Here is a 21217-nt window from a genome sequence, read left to right as displayed (position 1 = left end):
CAATGTAATTCTTCTAGTGTAGTTCCCTTCTGCCCCCACACGGTGGCGCCTTAGTTGCCTTATATTAATTATCTAGTCAGATTTTCCCCACCCCTAGAGGTCGCAAAGCTGAGATATTGAATTTCTCTATTCTTCCGATGTAGTTCTTCCCATGTAGTTCCCCTCTACCCCCACACGGTGGCGCCTTAATTGCTTTCCAAGATTTAACTCTTAAAATATGAAAAATACAAAGAAGAAGAGGGAAGGAGAGGGGAGAACAACAACAAGAAACCGAGAAAAAAAAGAGGGAGGGGGAAGACACACAACCAAAAAGTTCTCAGGAACAGGATACGAGGTGAGTTTCAATGCAAGAGCAGAAACGGGGAAGAGAGGCGGAGTCAAGTGGAAGGAGCTCCACGAGGAGAGGAGCTTCCCGGGGTAACGGAAGGTCTTGCCAAAAAGTCCTACTTAAGCCTTCCTTTCTTTTCCCCTTATCCGTTTGCCCCCAGTCTCTTCCGACTAAAGCGGTAATTCATTCGCTTAAAGTGCAGCGTCCATCTTCTCCTAATTGGTTGTTGTTGTGTACCACTTTAAAGAAGGAGGAGGAAACAAGTGTGAAATGGCGGCGGAGAGTCCCACTGTATTCTCAAACTCTCCTCATACAGTTCATGTTCTCCTCGCAAACCTCCTTAAACAGACGCTGCCTCTCAGCGTTTCAGTTCCTCTTATTTCCAGTTCAATTTTTAGTCCTTCAGACTCCTCAAGCATAAAACAATCACTGTTAAAACGTGGGAGGCAGAAATCACAGTTTAAGCACTATTTAAAACAGGCACTGTTTAAACAGGCAAGCAAGAGGGTTGATTGCAGGGTCTCACTTATGTGTCCCAAACTAGTCACTGGCATAACGCACCCCGACCTGGACAAACAAAGAATTTCCATTCACTTCTCTCTAGTCCATTAAGATATTTTCAGTCATTTCGTTGCCTCAGATTTCTTATACTTTGTATCCGAGGTCTCTCCGCTACACCCACTTAGCGGTTACTTTCTTACTTTCTCTCCTCTCCCAGCCTTCCGCTATACTCCATTTTACTCTTACCGCTGCAGTGGACTCCTTCTCCTTTCTCCCCACGTCTTCTTATTCCGCTGGTTTTCTTGGCCAAATTTCTGTTTGTTGTTGCTGTCGTTGCCTTATTTACATCCAGCTTCTTAACTGCTGTTGGAGGCTCACCGCTTTCACTCGGAGCCTGAGGCTTCACAGCACGGGGTTTGTTGCTTCCCCTCGTGTTGCAGCTCAAATCCTGTTAAAAACTAAAAAACAGGAGAGCACACGCAGCACCGCCGGGTACTCTGTCCCCCAGGATAATCCTCCTGAGGTTTCGATGTTCACGGAGCCTTCGTGACGCCTCTGGACCCCCGTGTTGTTCGAGACCCCCCCCCCAGAGGGTAGCCTCGCGCTCCTTTTTCGTGGCTGCGGCTCTACCTCTCTTTTAAATCAGAACCAGTGAGGGCGGTGAAGGTCCTGTGTGAGTGTCTGGAAGCGGTTGGAGGATGGATGGCGGCTAACAGATTGAGGTTGAATCCTGACAAGACAGAAGTACTGTTTTTGGGGGACAGGAGGCGGGCAGGTGTGGAGGATTCCCTGGTCCTGAATGGGGTAACTGTGCCCCTGAAGGACCAGGTGCGCAGCCTGGGAGTCATTTTGGACTCACAGCTGTCCATGGAGGCACAGGTCAAATCTGTGTCCAGGGCAGCTGTTTACCAGCTCCATCTGGTACGTAGGCTGAGACCCTATCTGCCTGCGGACTGTCTCGCCAGAGTGGTGCATGCTCTGGTTATCTCCCGCTTGGACTACTGCAATGCACTCTACGTGGGGCTACCTTTGAAGGTGACTCGGAAACTACAACTAATCCAGAATGCGGCAGCTAGACTGGTGACTGGGGGCGGCCGCCGAGACCATATAACACCGGTCTTGAAAGACCTACATTGGCTCCCAGTACGTTTCCGAGCACAATACAAAGTGTTGGTGCTGACCTTTAAAGCCCTAAACGGCCTCGGTCCAGTATACCTGAAGGAGCGTCTCCACCCCCATCATTCTGCCCGGACGCTGAGGTCCAGCGCCGAGGGCCTTCTGGCGGTTCCCTCATTGCGACAAGCAAAGCTACAGGGAACCAGGCAGAGGGCCTTCTCGGTAGTGGCGCCCGCCCTGTGGAACGCCCTTCCAGCAGATGTCAAAGCGATAAACAACTACCTGACATTCGGAAGACATCTTAAGGCAGCCCTGTTCAGGGAAGTTTTTAATGTGTGACATTTTACTGTATTTTTGGTTTTTATGGAAGCCGCCCAGAGTGGCTGGGGAGGCCCAGCCAGATGGGCGGGGTATAAATAATAAATTATTATTATTATTATTATTATTATTATTATTATTATTATTATTATTATTATTACCGGAAGTCTCAGGCCTTTTCTCTCTCAGCGGCCATCTTCTAATAACTGTATTTTCTTTAGCTTTCTCTAGAGAAGGGGCTGTTTTGTATATTGGAGCAGAATAGTGTATTAGCTCTCATGCTTTGTGTAAAGCAAGCCCTTGTTAAGTACCGTCAGCTGAATTGGGCTTGTGCCCAGATCTTAGCACACTAACCGATGAAACAGGTGAGGGTAACCTCTGGCCCTCCAGACGTTGCTGAACTACAATTCTCATCATCCTGCCTATTGGCAATGCTGGCTGGGGCTGAGGAATTTCAAGGAAGCTTTCGACTTGCCCCGACCTACACCTACCTACCCACTGAACGAAGGAGCAAGAAAGCAAAAGGCAAGTTCAGAATTCCAGATTTTTCCAAATTGTGGGATGTAAACACAGGAGCAGTCAATGACAGCATTCCTAGAGTGTACATGTTAGAACATGGGGAGGGATGTCTGTTCAGCAAGCAGGTAAACTTCCTGGGGACGGACTTCCTCCGCATGTGACCAGAGGTGGGTGTGGCCTCACCTGTGCAGGTAAATGATAAAAGCACAGGGCAGGCAGCCATCTGTCTCTCTCTGCCATTTTTCTTTCGAAGAAGAAGCTTTTATAAAGACTGTGTCGTGTCTTGTATTTTAAGAGGGAACAAAAGGGGAAATTACCAGGGTAATTATTATAGAGGTTCTAGCAAACCTGTGCACACGTTACCGTTGCGAACTTAAAGGGGGAATGTTTATAAACTCTGCTGATATTTTAGAAACTTGTTAGCACAAGTTGGATTAGGATATAATCTCACAATATATCCTCTCCTGCACCCCTGAACATTCCCACAAAGGGTTATCGGCCCCAGTATTGCATATTTTTGCGTATTTTTGAAGGATTGCATTGGATTGTGATTTTGAGCTGAGTAGTATTTTTCTGAGTTAACTTCCTGGTAAGCACATGGTCCTTTGTTCCATTGTGCAGTGGGGATTAAGCAACCCCCCCCCTTCCCTCAGAGTTCACAGTGACCCAAGGCAGTGAAGAATTGTTTTGCATTTTGAGATTTTTGAGATTTTGATTTTAAAATTTTGAGAAATTTTGAAATTTTGAAGAATTTTGAAATGTTGGATTTTAAGATGGCTAGAGCAGCTTTTGATAGTGATGCAAAGCTAGGAATGCCTGTGCTGAATGAACACAATTTCATACACTGGAAGCAGCGCTTGATAGCATGTTTAGATTATAAGCACATTTTGGAAGCTTTAAACCCTCAACCTACGGGATCGTCTGAGGGAGATTTAGCCAAGATAAGTGCTTGGAAATGCATGAACAGCGAAGCTAGACACATAATTTTGAGTGGACTTCATGATGAGCAGCTATCATTAATAAATAGTACAGATGATGCGTCTCAAATCTTAAGAGATATTGAGCGCGTGTATGGAGAATCTAGCATAAACTGCTTCAGAAACTTGGTGTGTAAATTAACCAGATTGAGGATGAATTCAAAAGAGGAATTCACAGAGCACATCAACAAGTTTACTGAGATTATTCGAAGAATTGATCTGACTCCCAAAGCTTTTAATGAAGATACAAAGATAGCATTTTTGTTATCATCACTTGGACCACGCTTTAGCCCTTTTGTCAGTTTGATGGACCATAGACAAGGTCTGACTTTTAAAGACTTGATTGGTTGTTTAAAAGAAGAATGCAGAGATAGAGCTGAATCTCCAGTGAGAAATGCTAGAAGCAAGGACAGTGGTTATGCATCTAGGCAATTTACAAAGTCGAAAGAGATGCCTAAGAAAGTGATTTGTTTCAATTGTAACAAAGAAGGACACATTGCAAAGAATTGCAGGGCTCCTAAAGCAAAGAAACCCCACCCATTTCACCCAAAAGGGGAAAAGAAGGGGGAATGTGAATGCACATGGTTACTGCAAGAAAGGAATTTAGCTGTCCAGAATCGTGAAAATAAACGTAATAAATGGATTTTAGATTCAGATGCCAGTTCGCACTTTTCATATAAAAAGGACTCTTTTAATAAGATAAATGAGATAAATGATGAAGAAGGATCTGAAATTGAGGTTGCAGATGGCAACATTGTTAAAGCAAAAGGTGCAGGTTCCATGAGTCTGAAATGCAATATAAACAATGAATGCATTGAGAACACAATCTCTAGAGTTTTATACGTACCAGAGCTGAGCTGCAATTTAATCAGCGTGTCCACATTGGACAAGAAAGGTTTCCAGATCACATTTGGAAATGGAGAATGCAAGGTGACTAAAAATGGCAAAGTGGTTGCTCAAGCAAAGCTAATCAATGGTGTATATGAGCTTGATCTTTCAGAGAACCAGTCTGCAAATGTGGCACATTCCAGCCAGAAGGATGAGGCAGATCTGGACCTATGGCACAGAAGGCTTCGAAATAGAGATACCAACGTCATTCTGGATCTACAGAAAAGAGATTTTGTAAGAGGTTTGCAGGTAAAGCAGAGCAACAAAGCTCCAGCAAAGTGTGTAAGCTGTATTACTGAGAAGGCTGTAAAACCTTCATTTCCACGTTGTGCAGAGCAAAGAAGCAACAAAGTGCTTGATATAGTGCACACTGACATATGTGGACCCATGAATGTTCCCTCACTGGGAAAGAATAGATATATTTTAATATTTCTGGATGACTTTTCGAGATTTTGTGTTGTATATTTCCTCAAAGAGAAGAGTGAAACAGTGGAGAAGCTCCAGGAATACATTGCTATGGTCAAGAATAAATTCCAGAGAGCTCCAGCTGTGTTAATGAGCGACAATGGAGGTGAGTACTGCTCAAATGAAATGCAGGCTCTCCTGGCCAAGGAAGGAATTGCACACGTAACCACAGTTGCGTGGCGAGTTCCCGCCCCCCACCAGGATAAATAAAGACATGAGACACCATAATTTAAGGTTAATTGGGCGAATTAGGCCACAACTTTATTGAATTCAGGAATGAGAGGCATTGGCTTAGGCATTGGTCCTAGCGACTATCCGGCTCCAGCCCATTTGCTGGAGACATGGGGAAGGGTTAACACTATATCGGGGGAGTCTCCTGCTGAGGCACGTTGACTAGGAGCTCCCCCGGGTCACCGCTCTGGGGCGTGCCTTTGGCCCACACCTCCATAGGCTTCGGACAGGGCCACGCCCCCCGGAGTCCTTTAACGAACCACCCTTCGCTCACTGGGGGGAGGTGATGGCGTTCCTCCCACACACACATCCTCTTAACCCCTTCTTACCAATGCCTACCGCCACACGAGCAACCGCTCGCCGCCAATACTCTCATGCCTGAAACCAATCCCTTATCCCCTTTGCTATATCCCACAGCCAAACATCATTTCCAGCATCCGAAAGATGCACGCCATCAAACCGGTAGAGGGCCTCACAGTTGAAACGAATGCCCGGGTGTTCAATGACCTTCCCACCCAGGGCCGCCACTCTACGCACCACCGCCCGATCCAAGGCTTTCCTAGCCCTATTCATGGCTATCGGGCACCTGCAATCTCTCCAGACCCGCCTCTCCATCAAAGAGGCCCAAATAATTGTGACGTTCGTCTAAGAGGCCTTAAGCTCCTCAAAGTCACTAAATATGTGCCACTGCAAATCAACTGCCTTTCTGTAAGCTAGGTCATTTTCTCCTAATTGTATCAGTAACGCATCTGGGGGGCCCTCCGCTGCGGCTCTGGTCTTAAATGCGAGCAACATCTCAGCCCAGCGCATTCCCCTCCGCGAGACCCAGGATATAGTGATGCCAGTCGGTAAGCCAAGGCGTGGCCCGAGACCGGAATTGATGGCGCGGACCCTGGCCCAATGTACGATGCTGTGCCCGATTATCCAGACGCGCACCCCCATATCTCCTGGAAGAAATTAAGAGAACAGGCCATGGTCAGTCAAGTCCCGGTTGGATTGTCATAATTTTTTTCTCACATAGCGTTTGTAAGCATCCGATTTCCAGCGGCCTAAGTCCTTAATCCTCTCAGTCGTAAGGCCCAGGTGCATTGCTGTGGTGGCCGCTCCTATCCTAAAGGAGTGAGCCGCAAAATCTGCAGGGGGAAGGCCACATGCTGCCAGTGTTAAGCGCATAACATGAGTGAACTGGTGACGCGTCAGGGGTATGCCATCTGCGTGGATCAATAATGGCCCTGCCAAATTAGGCCTTAGAAATAAGAAGCGCCTGGTGTCCTTAACTGGACACGGGCCTGGTTCTCCGGTTGCCAAGAGCCGAACCAGAGCCCCCCTCCCGTACTGGTCTGTTTTGGAACTACGTATACGTAAAACTAGATCTTCCCGTGAAAGTGTAACATCGCTTAATAGCAAACCCCGGGAGGAGCCGCGCTGACCCTCTTCATAAACCACCTCCCCCACATGCATTGCGCCGAAAAAGGCGATGGAGTATGCCGCTGAAAATAAGCGCGCCTCATACTTCGACCAACAGACCGTTCTCAGCTTTTTATGAATTTGGAAAAGTATGTCTGTCAGGGACTTAGGAGCAGGAGCTCTGGGGAGAGAGGAAATGGAGAGCGAAGGGGAAGAATCCGAGGGCAGCGTAGGGGAGTATGACAGTGGCCCGAGAGATTCCATGAGCTTCTCCAGCGAATCAGAAGATTCCCAGAAGGGGGCGCCTATGGTCAGGGCAAGGGGGGTCCCAGGGGGGACGCACCAGAAACAAGGAGACAGAGGGGAACCCCAAAGCAGCAGTGGGGGATTGGGACCAGTTTCCCCACCAGAGCGTAGTGGGGGGGAAGAGTCACATGTGTCAGGGCCAGCGTCTCCTCCAGCGGGGAGAGAGAGTGAGTCAGGGCTGACCACGCCTCCAACGGAGGGGAGGTCAGTTGCAGCTAGCCCCCCCAGAGGGGGAAGCAGTGACAGCAGCAGCAGTGAAACGGTCAGGAGGAAAGTTACCGGCTGGGCGCGCGCGCCCAGTTCAAATGTACAGGCGCGGGGAACAGCAGGAGACCCGGATGGGGAACCAGCTCCTAAAGCCCGCCGGAGGGAGGGGGAAGGCTCAGGGGACTCAGCGTCAGAAGAGGCTAGAAAGGGCGAGACCCCAACGGCCAGGCGCAACCAGAGGCGGAAGGAACTGAGGAAGAGGTGGAGTAAGGCTAGAATCTTAAATTGGTGTCAGGGGGGAGGAGACTCAGACGGAGCATCAGCGGTCTAACAGTTGAGACGTAGAGCTGCGCGCTGTGGCTCTGGAAGTGAAACTGAACTTCAATAAAGACTTTTGTACTTAACAAAGAAGCAGCGTTGGTCCTTTGTGAGCTGGGACCTTGGGCAGCCCTGACAGTATGCTCCGTCTCCACTGAATTAACCCTCGCAGCGTGAGTTGGTGCAGCGAGGGGCAAGACTTGGCGTTTTGCGAGCTCACGAAGATTAGCAAAGATGACTACAGAGGAACAGGTGAAAGAACTGCAAAGCGCAGTCACGCGGCTTTATGCAGAAGTAGAGGCATCCAGGAAAAGAGAGGACGAAGCAGTAGTGCTCTGCCGGGATCTACAAACCAGGTGGGAACGTTGGGGCAAAGAGGGGCTGCCAGGACCCAAGCCGGAGGGAGTTGGCCTCGGGAAGAGGGGGGGCAGCATAGTAGCCCACTTCGACGGGAACCTGCAGCAGTACCCTAACTTCAGAGCCGACATAGTTTACGCGCTCAATTTGCTTCGGAACGACTTTAGAGATGAGGAAGAGAAAGTGGGATTCATAATTACTCATCTGCATGGGGAAGCTAAAGCGTGGCTGCGGAATTTGTGGCGCGAAAATGATCCAGCCCTCCGAGATGCTAACGCATTTATCAAAGCTATGGACGCTTGTTTTAAATCAACGGTAGATGTGGATGTGGCGCGGAGGGAAATGCATGGGCTGCAGCAAGGGAAAGCCACGGTGAGGCAATATCACTCACGCTTTTTTGCTTTATTGAACGTGCTCGGGTGGGAGAAAGACTCCATTGCCGTCAGGGAGGGACTGAATGGGGCCGTGAAAGATGAGCTGGCAAGAGGAGAAAGACCTAAAAGCACCGCAGAGGTCGTGCAAAGAGCACTAGCGATAGGAGTGCGCCTGGAAGACCGCCCTTGGAGCAGAGAGGAGGGGCGCAGGGCGAACACTCCAGCCAGAACAACTCCCTTCCTACCCAAAGAGACAGGGCGGGCTTTATCCACGCCTCCACTGGGGAGGGGAGAAGAGCCGATGGAGATAGGTGGTGCTAGGGCTCAGACAGCAAACAGAGCCCAAGCACCAGGAGCAGTCAAGGCGAAGACTCCTAGAGGGAGCAGGAAGTGTTACATCTGCGACAGTGCACAGCACATGGCAAAAGAGTGTCCCCAGAGGATCCGGAAGCACACTGCAGCCTCAGCAACAGTAAAGGGAGCATTTCAGCAGCAAGAACAACTGCAGGGGGAAGAAGAAGCCTGGTTGGAAACAGAACCACTGGGGCCCAGCCAGGTGAGTCAGTGAAGCAGTCCCCAGAGATTTTACAGCCCACAGATCCCCTCCCACCCAAACCAGTGGTGCAACTCACCGCATCACTCCAGCTGCCCAATGGGCTCACCCTGGAAGTCCCAATCACCATCGACTCTGGGAGCAACGCAGACTTTGTAGGAGTGGACTTCATCAAGCAACATCGCATAGCACTTCTGCCAGCAGCGATGCCCCTGAACGTGGTCACGGTCGACGGCAGGAAGATACTGGGAGGAGAGGTGATACAGCAAACACCGCCTCTGGTGATGCAAATTGGAAACCACCGGGAAGTCATCAGCTTCAACGTCACCCACCTGTCGGACACGCCCATAGTGTTGGGCATGAGTTGGCTGGATAGGCACAGCCCGGCATTAGCATGGTACCAGCGGCAATTGACCTTCTGCTCCTCCTACTGCGCAGAACACTGCATCCAGACCCGCCAGGAGGAGGAGGGGCAAGAGGATGAACCGCAGCTACACCTAGGCATGGTGCAAGCGGTACCCAACAAGTACAAGGAGTTTTTGGAGGTCTTCTGCGAGAGGGAAGCGGATAAGCTGCCGCCCCACAGGCCCTACGACTGCAAGATCGACCTCCTGCCGGGGGCGACGCTGCCGACTGGAAAACTGTATTCCATGTCTGAGGACGAATTGCAAGAACTCAGGGAGTTCATAGATCACAACTTGCAGCAGGGATTCATCCAAGAATCCAAAGCAGTGGGGGGCAGTCCCGTGTTTTTCGTGAAGAAGAAAGACACGCCCCAAGGCAGGCTTGTAGTTGATTATAGAATCATCAATTCCAGGACAAAGCCCACAGCATTCCCCATGCCCAAGATCGACGACCTGCTCGCGACGGTGAGGAAGGGACGACTCTTCACCAAGTTGGATCTACGAGGGGCGTACAACCTTATACGCATGCGGGAGGGCGATGAGTGGAAGACGGCCATGTTTACACCTTTAGGCACCTATGAATATCGCGTAATGCCGTTTGGTCTACAAAATGGCTCCCATACATTCCAAGCTTTCATGCATCACGTGTTAGCGGGACTCCTCTACAAGAAGTGCGTCTGCTTCCTGGACGACATCCTGATCTTTTCGGAATCGCAGGAGGCTCACGAGGACGTCAAGGAGGTCCTGCAGAGGCTACGGGAGCACAGACTTTACGCCAAATTAGAGAAGTGCCAGTTCGACATGACGGAGGTGGATTTCCTGGGCTACAAGCTGTCCGACAAGGGACTCGCCATGGACAGCACCAAGGTCCGCGCGGTGTTGGACTGGAAGAGCCCGCGAAATCGGAAGGAGGTCCAGAAGTTCGTCGGCTTCGCCAACTTTTATCGCAAGTTCATCAAGGGGTTCGCGAAGGAGACGGTGGCCATCACGGACACCCTCAGCTCCAAGAAGAAGAAGTTCACCTGGACGGACCAGGCGGAGCAGTCCTTTCGGAGACTCAAGCGTCTCTTCGCGTCCGAAGAACAGCTGCTACATGTAAACCCCAGCAGACCAATGAGGGTTGAGACGGACGCCTCGGACAGAGCGGTGGGGGCCGTCCTGTTGCAGCAAGATCCGCAAGGGGAATGGAGGCCGTGCGCATTCTACTCCAGGAAACTCAGCAAGGCGGAACAGAACTACACCATCTGGGACAGGGAGTTGCTGGCCATTCACACAGCCTTCAAGGCATGGCGGCACTTCCTAGTCGGAGCCAGACACACAGTGCAGGTCCGCACGGACCATAAGAACCTGGAGTACTGGCGCACGGCGCGGTTCCTGAACCAGAGACGCATCCGCTGGGCGGAGTTCTTTGCGGATTTCGATTTCCGGATAGAATACGTCCCGGGTGACACCAACGTCATGGCGGATGCACTATCCAGGAAGCCGCAGTATCTCGAGGAAGCGGCACCGGTGGCGGCCAAACACATTTTCGCACCGAAAGCGTGGGCGTGCGCTTCAGCTGCAGTGGACCTGGACGCGGTGCGTCGAGCGCTGCAGACGGATTCGTTTGCACAGTCCAAGATGGAGGAGGTGCGAAGAGGCACAGCGAAGGACGACGAGTTCCAGATACGAGACGGACTACTCATACGCAAAGGGGCGCTCTATGTACCCGGAGACGACCTCCGCGCGAAAGTCCTGCAGCAGTTACACGACGCGCCCAGCGCTGGGCACTTCGGCAAGGACAAGACGGCGGAATTGGTAAGCAGAGACTTTTGGTGGCCCAAGATGAGGGGTGAAGTCGCGGATTACGTCTCCAGGTGTGACACCTGACAAAGGGCCAAGCCAGTACACAGGAAGCCGGCGGGTCTGCTGGAACCCCTACAGACGCCGTTCGAACCGTGGGAGAGAGTGGCCCTGGACTTTGTCACAGATCTGCCCAGCTCGCAAGGCAAAACAGCCGTACTCGTGGTTGTAGACATGTTCACCGAGATGGCGCACTTCATTCCTTGCGCGAAGGTGGCCACGGCGGAACAGACCGCCAAGCTGTTCATAGACCACGTGTTCAAGGCGCACGGCTTGCCGCGGTCCATCCTGTCCGACCAGGGTCGCCACTTCATCTCGAGCTTTTGGCAGAAGCTACTGGGCATCCTGAACGTCAAGATCAACTTAGCGTTGGCACGACATCCGCAGACCAACGGACAGGCGGAGAGGGTCATCGCCATCATGCAGCAGTACCTGTGATGCTATGAAAATCAACAACCCTCGACCTGGGTGGACTACCTACCACTGGCCGAGTTTGCCTACAACAACACGAAGCACGCGTCTACAGGGGTGACACCGTTCTTCGCCAACAATGGGCGGCATCCCAGAACCTTCCCGGGGTTAGAGACGAAGGGGGTGGGAGAGCCACGGGGAGCAGAGCACTTAGCAGCAGAGTTACAGGAGGTCCACGAGCAGCTCCGCAGGCACTTAGAACTGGCGAAACACGCCTACAAAATGCAGGCAGACAAGCACAGGAGAGTTGGGGAAGACATTCAGGTGGGGGACTGGGTCTGGTTAGCGGCCCATGCAGTGCCGGCTAGGACGTTAGCTAAGAGGAAGCTCAAACACAAGCAGCTGGGGCCTTACCAGGTTGCGGCACAAGTCAACCCAGTGGCCTTCCGGTTGACGCTCCCGGAGGGCTCCAGAATGCACCCAGTCTTTCATAGGTCAGTGCTCACACCCTACAGGGCACCCCACAGGTTTCAGGCGCCAGGGAACGCGCCAGACCGACTTAACGAATCTCCACCGAGGGAGGGGTCACGGAGGGCAACGCCACTCAACGAGGTCACGGAGATTTTGGACTCGAGGTGGGGGGAAGAGGGGGTGGAATATCTCCTCGCCAGGGAAGGTACCCCAGCCAGCGCCAACAGATGGGTACCGTGCTATACCGTGGAGGAGCACTACCTCAAAGACGAGTTCCATGCACTCTTCCCACACAGACCTATGTCGGCAGAGTATTTCGACGACTGGCTTTTCACACCCACACTTTCAGCCAGTACGTTCCAGGGTTTTTCGTCAGCTGAAGGGACGACGCCGGACACAAGCTCCCCGGAGGGGTCACTCTCAGGGTTTGCCACAGACCGCTCCTATTGGTGGGACACTCAACCGGAGGTGGGGTGGCGCAGGGAGCTGCTGCGGGGACCTTTACACGCAGTATCACCAGAGGTACCCGGGGGAGGGGAGGACATGGACGTGTTGGGGGAGGATCCTGGATTTGAGCACAACAGCAGAGAGATGGAAGCAGAAGAAATCGACGTCGACGAGCCCATTGCGGTCTGGCCGGATCCCGCGGACCGGCTGCGCACCGGGGGGAAAGAATGGTATCCCGCACTCACACCCACAGCACTGGAGCACCCGGAACCCACACCCGAAGAGGGGGAGGGGGGAAGGGGGGGCTTCGAGGGGGGGATGGATGTCAGGGACTTAGGAGCAGGAGCTCTGGGGAGAGAGGAAATGGAGAGCGAAGGGGAAGAATCCGAGGGCAGCGTAGGGGAGTATGACAGTGGCCCGAGAGATTCCATGAGCTTCTCCAGCGAATCAGAAGATTCCCAGAAGGGGGCACCTATGGTCAGGGCAAGGGGGGTCCCAGGGGGGACGCACCAGAAACAAGGAGACAGAGGGGAACCCCAAAGCAACAGTGGGGGATTGGGACCAGTTTCCCCACCAGAGCGTAGTGGGGGGGAAGAGTCACATGTGTCAGGGCCAGCGTCTCCTCCAGCGGGGAGAGAGAGTGAGTCAGGGCTGACCACGCCTCCAACGGAGGGGAGGTCAGTTGCAGCTAGCCCCCCCAGAGGGGGAAGCAGTGACAGCAGCAGCAGTGAAACGGTCAGGAGGAAAGTTACCGGCTGGGCGCGCGCGCCAAGTTCAAATGTACAGGCGCGGGGAACAGCAGGAGACCCGGATGGGGAACCAGCTCCTAAAGCCCGCCGGAGGGAGGGGGAAGGCTCAGGGGACTCAGCGTCAGAAGAGGCTAGAAAGGGCGAGACCCCAACGGCCAGGCGCAACCAGAGGCGGAAGGAACTGAGGAAGAGGTGGAGTAAGGCTAGAATCTTAAATTGGTGTCAGGGGGGAGGAGGCTCAGACGGAGCATCAGCGGTCTAACAGTTGAGACGTAGAGCTGCGCGCTGCGGCTCTGGAAGTGAAACTGAACTTCAATAAAGACTTTTGTACTTAACAAAGAAGCAGCGTTGGTCCTTTGTGAGCTGGGACCTTGGGCAGCCCTGACAATGTCAAATGATATTGGCCTCCTCATATCACGGCTTGGGGGCTGCAGTCTACGCCAGCCCTCTAGGGTCTTTCGTGTGACAAAATCGGGGCATGGATCGGAGGAAAATACCGCCTTGCAAAAGAATGATATTGCTGCAGCCTGTAGGTTAAGGGTTTTAGGGGCGCGGGCCAGGCGTTTCAAGTACACTAAGTAGGATAAGACCTCTGACTTAACGGGAGGGGCGTTGCTACTGGCGGCGCAGGTTTTATTGCGGAACTTTAGGAAATCCGACCACGCCTTCTTATAAGATCTTAATGTGGAAGGCGCCAATGAGGCTAATACTCCCTGGATCACTTCTGGTTCCCAAGACTCTGGTCCCCAAGTCTCCACAGATGTTCCGGGATCGGCTGAGGTAGCGGCTGAGCGTCCGGTGCTAACGAGCGGAAGCGGTCCATCTGAAAACGAGATAGGGCATCCGCGATATCATTGTTAACACCAGGCACAAATTTGGCGGAGAAGTGGATATTAAGTTCTAAACACCGGAGAACGAAGGAACGCAGAAGAGCACCTACTCTTGGGGACCGTGCGGCCTGCCTGGAAAGGACTCCTACTACTGCCTGGTTGTCGGTGTGGAAGCAAACCCTATGGTTACTAAAGGCCTCTGACCACAAGTGCACTGCCACTACAATCGGAAAGAATTCTAAGAAGGTTAAATCTCTGGTTATGGGCCCCCCCTTCCAGGCTGCAGGCCAACGTTGGGCACACCATTGCCCCTTAAAGTAAACGCCAAACCCTAGGGAGCCTGAAGCATCTGAATGCACCTGAAAGTCCACCTGCAGCAACAAGTTCTCCTGCCACAAGGAAATACCGTTGTAGTTCTCCAGGAACTTCAACCAGACTTCCAGGTCAGATTTTACCTCTTTAGATAGGCGAACCCTATGATGAGGGGAACACAGGCCTGCTGATAGCTTCGCGAGGCTGCCGCAGAATGGACGGCCAGGGGAAACCACGCGACAAGCAATATTTAAATGACCTAGCAGTGACTGTATCTGCCTAAGTGTAACTTTTCTTAGGGGGAGGAGCTGTCGAATGAGGTCACCAAGCGTGATCAGTTTCTCTCTGGGAAGTTTTGAGGCCTGAGCTACCGTGTCCAACTCAATACCTAAGTAAACCATGGTGGTAGCTGGGCCCTCCGTTTTGTCGGCGGCTAGGGGAACTCCCAACTCCCCGGCTAATGATATGAAGGCTTTGAGGAGCTCTGAGCACTTAAGCCTGCTATTAGCTACGAGGATAAAGTCGTCCAGGTCGACACGCCCTCGGAGCCAGTTCTAAAGCGAAGCGACCAATCCAGGAAGGTACTGAATGCCTCAAAGGCTGCACAGGCCACTGAGCAACCCATGGGCATCGCTTTGTCCACAAAATAAGCCCCTTCAAATTTGAAACCAAGCCACCGGAAGTCTTCCGGATGAACTGGCAGGAGTCTAAAGGCCGACTCAATGTCACATTTTGCCAGCAGCACACCCTTACCGAATTTGCGAATAATCTTGACCACTTGGTCAAAAGTGGCATATCTCACAGTACAAAGTTCCTGCGGTATCGCATCATTGACGGACCCTCCCTTTGGGTAAGAAAGGTTGTGAATCATGCGAAACTCACCAGGCGCTTTCTTAGGGACTATACCTAACGGGGATATGTGAAGGCGTTCTATTGGAGGAGTTGAAAAGGGGCCAGCTACCCTACCTGCTTTAATTTCTTTACTAATTTTATTTTGGGCAACCTCGGGCATCTCCCTCACTGATTTTTGATTTGGTGGATCACCTGAATTGGGGGGGAAAGCTACTGGGATCCTAAAACCGGTACTAAAACCTTCCCATAAATACGCTGCTGCTGTCCTGTTGGGATAGAGATGTAAAAGGTTTTTTAACGGGGTCAACTTGATGGGGGAGAAGGCCAGGCCCAGATTGAAATTACTGCCTGTTCCCCTGAGGTCCAAATGGGGCTCCATGGCCACCCCTGGGTCCCTGGTTGTAGGAACCTCTCCCACCCCGAAAGGGCTGCCTCCCTTTCATGCAGGCAGTGGCTGGGTGGTTACCGAGGCATTTTTCACACTCGTGGCTGTACTTACAGACAGGCCGCACACAAACCCCTTTATTGAATTCCCAGCACAGTCGCCTCTGTCTCGCAGCGGTCTTCCAGGATTTTGATGAGTCCTGGGGCTTCTTGTCTACGTAGGGGCGCATGTGCTCTGACCAATAGTTTTGGTCCCTCAGATCCCAACGTGTGGAAGATAACAGCGAAGCATTTCTGCGGAAATCTTCATCATAATTTAGAGCAGCAGTATCCCCCGCTAGTTCTCGTGCCCTCCTAACATGGGCCATGTAGGCGACTAAATGTGTCGCCCGTTTAGGGTAAGCAGCGCTGACCACACCCATGAACACCTGGAACCCATCCAGCCAATTTTCAAAAGTGCGTTCGACTCTGGGTGTTCTGTACCTGCGTTTTCCATGGCTGCGCCTCTTTTCCCCTTTACCTGTCAGCTTAGCTGGAGGCAACAATCTGAACATATCAATAAAGTCCCCATTAAGGATCTTGTCCCTCTTTCTCTGAGATAAATTGTTACCTACAATGAAATCTGTAGACAGGTGAGTGGAGGTTTTAACATCCGGCACTAGCGCGCCGTCCTTCCATTCAAGGGTCCCGTTAAAGGACTTACGGTAGGAATTGGCCCTCCTTTCATGGGCCCATGAAGGAAGACCCACGCAGTCTTCACCATGGCCCCAATACTCCTCCCTAGGAGCATCACTATCAGAGTCGGAAGAAGAAGAGGTACCTGAATCATCCTCCGATTCCGACCGCCTACTCTTCTTACTCTTCTTCGATGTGTGTTTCCTTTTTTCCTTCCTCTTCCCAGAGAGGACCTCCAGCGTGGCTTGATCCGGTGCACTGATCGCCTGTACTGCCTGCAGTCCCTGCGCTTCCTCGTCCGAAGTGGAGTCTGATGCGCCCTCGGCTAGTGCCACCTGTGGAGGCGGAACCTGAAAGAGACTAGGGACACCTGGGTCCTTTTGTGGGTTAGCAGCCTTGGAACCTTGAGTACTAGCCTTGCCCCTCCTGCCACCCCTTTGGCCCCCTTTTGACTTGCCTGAGGTGGCCGACTGAGCGCGGGAGTTCTTCTTTTGCCGGGCTGCTGCATCCTTGGCCGCACGCAGCACTGCAGCAGTGGAGGCGGAGGTACCCGGAAGTACCACCTCGTTAGGTTGTGTGTCCGGGATGAACTCTTGGGAAAACGCCATTGGTGCAGTTGGCACCAGCGCCACTGCCACTGGCGCCGCTACCACTGGTGCAATTGCCGTTGGTGCTGTTGTCACTGTTGCGACTGTCATTGGTGCTGCTGCCCCTGGTACGGGTGTCACTTGGCCTGCAGACCTGCTTTGCTTATAAAATTCCTGAAAAGCTGTGAAAAACTGCACCAAAGCCTGTGGGTTACTTGGTATTATAAATGGCTGGGACTCCTCCTGGTTCCCGAGTGCCCCCCCAGAAACAGCAGCATTATCCTGGTTACCTTGAGCCGACATAGTTGCGATCAAGACTCCAAATTAGTTAATTAATCAGTGGCAAGCAGCTCAGTTTATATGTGTGAGCGTCAAGCAACAGTACCGTAGTTCAGTATTGCCTGCACTGGTAAGCTTCAATGCAAACCCAAAACTATCAACCCTGCCAGTTGTGTTTAGCTACTAGCAATATGACTGTAGTTCAGTATTGTCTGCACCGGTATGAACTCTAGCTGATTCTAGATTTAATGAGTTCGATGCATCCAAATTTCAATCTATTTCAAGCTATCTAGCTTCCTGAATATTATTTTTTATTTAAATTGTTCGAATTTTTTATTTGTTATTTAAGCTAAACACTTAAAACTGATTGGAATCTATAATAAGCAGAAATGAACTTTGATAAAGCAATCAGCTATGCAGCAATCCAAAGGTTGCACTATGAATTGTACCCAACCCTTCAGCAGTGAAGAAGGATAACTTGAGTTATTATATTAAATTAAATTGCTAGATTAATATAGCCTTGCAACTAAACAGATGCTAAGCCTATAATTGCCAGACTAAATATATCCTAGTAAACTGGCCACTATACTTTAAAGACAACTAAAGGCTTATTTGAATTAATTCCAGGCAATGACTAATTCCGAGCAATGAATTATTTGAATTAAAATTCCAAGCAATGAATTGCTTTGGCCAGGCAACGCTCCTATGGGGCACCACAACACTTTAACCAAAACACCCAAATGACTTATATTGCAGTAAGTATAAAGCCTTGAAAACAATTATAGATCCACCGGTTATAAATTCTCAAAGATAATATAAACTATAATTTAAATATACCGATAATAATAAACTATTAAAGGTAAAATATACTGCTATATATCCTTGAAGCAAACCACCACAGCTGCGTACAATAAGGCTTATAAGGCTTGCGAGGGGAGGCTTGGTGGAAAAAATTTCCCACGTGAACTGCCTATAGCAAGATGGCGGCCAACAGCGTAGGCAACGTGGGTGGACAAAATGGCAGCCGGATGGGCCAGATGTAGTTGCCTATGGTAAAATGGCGGCCGCCAGACCACGCGGTCGTCTTTTAAAATGGCGTCGGGACCAGCAGTAAATAAGCAAACGCGCTGTCTATTAAAGACCTAGCAATCCTATTGAATTTAAACTGTACGGAACAAGCGTTGAGCCGCCCCGAAGAAAAACAAGCAGCAAACAATGCGACGTTATGCGATCAGAGAAAGTCTTCCCACTAAATTGCCTCTAGTAAAATGGCGCCCGCCTAAGAGGTCACGTGGGCGATGCTAATGGCGGCCGTGGGCGGCCCGTCGCCTGGCAACGGCAAAGCTTCTCGTCGAGCGATCCCTACAGCGTGAAGGCTAAGAAATTACCGTGCACTGGCCCCTCGCCTAAAACTGCAATACACCCCCAGCGGCAGAACTGATCGCTCAAGCCCTCGCCAATGCGAAGACGTGCCCTGATAAACCCAGACAATATGCCAAAGACGCGCGCCTCCCTCCCCTGACGCGGAGGCTGCCCGAACCAAACGAATTAAGGCAAAGGAAGCGCGCCTCGCTCCCCTTCTTGTCGCTACACAAAAACCGCTTAAATCACCGGCGCCCCAATCCCCGCGATAATCACAAAATTATAATAAAACCAGCACAAGACCTGATCAGCCGAGCGTGTTCCTCCAGCAGAGCAACGAATTGGGGGGGGGGGGGGAAATCCAGCAGGGGCGCGCGAACTGCGCTCCAAGGGGCTGAGCGGCAGCGCTCTTTCGCGGCTTCCTTCAGCTCCTCAGTGGCTTCAAGGGGGGGTAGCTGCCGCCGCGTTTGTGCGGGCAGCAAAGTCCGACGGTCCGGAGGTAAGCAATCGAGAGAAGCAATTGCCAATCCGCTGGATGAACAAAGACGTGACCCTGGAGCAAGATACCTGAGAAAAACTAAGACAAGGTGAGAGAGAAAGGACCCTAGTACAAACCTTCGATGAAAAACGTGAGGGCTAGCCAGCGAAAAGAGGGCGAGCCCCCTCTGCGCCGGCCCTAAATAGGGCAGGCCACGCCCCCCAGCCAGCTGATTGGCTGGCTGGGGGGGGCAGACCCGGCCGGGATTCCCCTGCTCTCGCGGGGGCTCCAACCAGCCCCCGCTCCCGTGGGGTGGGCATGAAGCCCGCAACCCCACCTCCTGGGCAGGCCGGAAGTGGCTTTCCTTACACACCACAGCAGAATGCCATAGCTGAGTCAAAGTTTAGGTCCATTATGGACATGACAAGGTGCATGCTAAAGGATGCATGTTTGCCACAGAAGCTGTGGCCCGAAGGAGTGTACACGTCGGTCTATTTGCAGAATAGACTGCCAACCAAAGGGGCAGAGCGCACACCATTTGAACTTTGGCATGGGAAAGCTCCCAATCTGTCGCACATACGTGTGTTTGGAAGTCCGTGTTACTTCCACGTGCTCAGGGAACGCAGACACAAGCTTGACTCCAGGGCAAAAGCAGGTATCCTTGTGGGATATGCCTCTGGAGGCAAAGGATGCAGAATTATGGACTTACAAAGTGGTAAGACAGATGCGCGCCATGCGGTTTATGTTGATGAATATGGAAAAGTAGACACTAAGAACACTGTTGTGGACTCTTCCGATGAGTCAGAAAGGACTCAAGAGTTTGTATATTTCCCTTTTGAGACCCCACAAGGTAATAATCTGCCTTCGAGTGTTACAGCGCCCCCTACAGGCGATGCACCAGAAGACGCAGAGGACCAGAACCCTGGCGGAACCAGAGACGAAGAGGAGGACTCAGATGGGGACATGCCTGTGTTGGAGGAGGATGAGGAAGCTGATGCGGTCACAGAACCAGAGGTCACGCGCTCGTCCAGAACCAATAGAGGTGTCCCACCATTGCGGTTGTCCTACTTTGCAGGGTCGGCGTTTCCACAGGAACCTTCCACTTGGGAAGAGATACAGGAGATGCCAGCTGCAGAAGCCAGTCTCTGGAGGAAAGCCACGCAGGAGGAGATGGATGCACTGCATCAGAACAAGACCTGGACACTCACTGAGCTGCCTCCCAGTAAGAAGGCCATTGGCAGTAAATGGGTTTTCAAGGTTAAGAAGGGGTCTGAAGGAGAAGTACAGCGCTACAAAGCTAAAATTGTAGCACAGGGATTTTCACAGCGTTTTGGTGAAGACTATGATGAAGTTTTTGCACCAACCGTGAGGTACAGCAGCGTAAGAATGCTTTTAAGCATTGCAGCCTCCAAGAAAATGAGAGTGAAACACATAGACATTGCTACCGCTTTTCTACATGGGCAGATTTCTGAAGAAATTTACATGAAACAGCCTAAGGGTTTTGTGAAACCACATGAGGCACATTTAGTGTGCAAACTCCAGAAAGGACTTTATGGACTTAAACAGGCTGCTAGAGCCTGGAACCAGAAGTTGCATAAAATGCTGACGCAACTTGGGTACAAGCAAGGCGATGCTGGCAAGTGCTTGTACAGTAAGTCAAATAATGGACAATTCTCATATATCTTAGCTTTTGTCGATGACCTGATTATTGCCACAGCAAGTGAGAAAGACTATACACAGATAGTAAAGCACCTTAGCAAAGAGGTGGAGGTCAAGGAGCTAGGAGATGTCCAGTACTACCTCGGGATCCAGGTGGAAAGAGAAGAGGACGGTTCATTTCTTCTCAGCCAAAGACAGAAGATCCACGAGCTGATTGAGCACATGCAGATGCAAGACGCACATCCAGCTGCTACACCGATGGCCACTGACTTCCTGAAGAATCAGCAGGATTCGAAGCAGTTGCCAGACAACAATGACTACAGTTTGGCAATTGGTAAACTTTTGTATTTAGTTACCACATGTAGACCTGACTAAGCTAATGCTGTGGGGATTCTTAGCAGAAAAGTGACTTCTCCCACTGAGCATGATTGGGCAGGTGTAAAGAGGGTGGTGCGATATTTGAAGGGTACCATGAATTGTAAATTAAGGTTACCAGCCGTCAGAGACCCTAAGTTGGTTGAGAATACTGATGCGGATTGGGCTGGGGATAATGCTGATTATAAATCAACAAGTGGTCATGTTTTTATGTTTGGGGATGGACCTGTCGCAT

At 51.3% G+C, this 21217-nt stretch overlaps 1 protein-coding gene and 1 pseudogene across 2 annotated transcripts in view; both read right to left on the bottom strand.

Moving 5' to 3' along the window:
• Positions 1–21217, bottom strand: part of LOC310753764 (inositol polyphosphate 5-phosphatase OCRL-like) — a 268626-nt pseudogene that overhangs the window by 103026 nt on the left and 144383 nt on the right. The gene's annotated exons all lie outside the window — the stretch shown is intronic.
• LOC310753837 (uncharacterized protein) lies at positions 5341–17253 on the bottom strand. Its single transcript, XM_083595197.1, has 2 exons — positions 13576–17253; positions 5341–6905 (listed from the first exon to the last, which is right to left on the bottom strand). Exon 1 carries the CDS (start codon positions 17130–17132, stop codon positions 15525–15527), a length of 1608 nt encoding a protein of 535 aa, XP_083451323.1. The 5' UTR covers positions 17133–17253; the 3' UTR covers positions 5341–6905; positions 13576–15524.

The sequence above is a fragment of the Podarcis filfolensis genome (genome assembly GCF_964270895.1).
Source record: "Podarcis filfolensis genome assembly, chromosome: W".
Lineage (NCBI taxonomy): Eukaryota > Metazoa > Chordata > Lepidosauria > Squamata > Lacertidae > Podarcis > Podarcis filfolensis.
The sequence above is the reverse complement of the archived record's forward strand: the minus strand, read 5'-3'. Positions and strand labels throughout refer to the sequence as shown.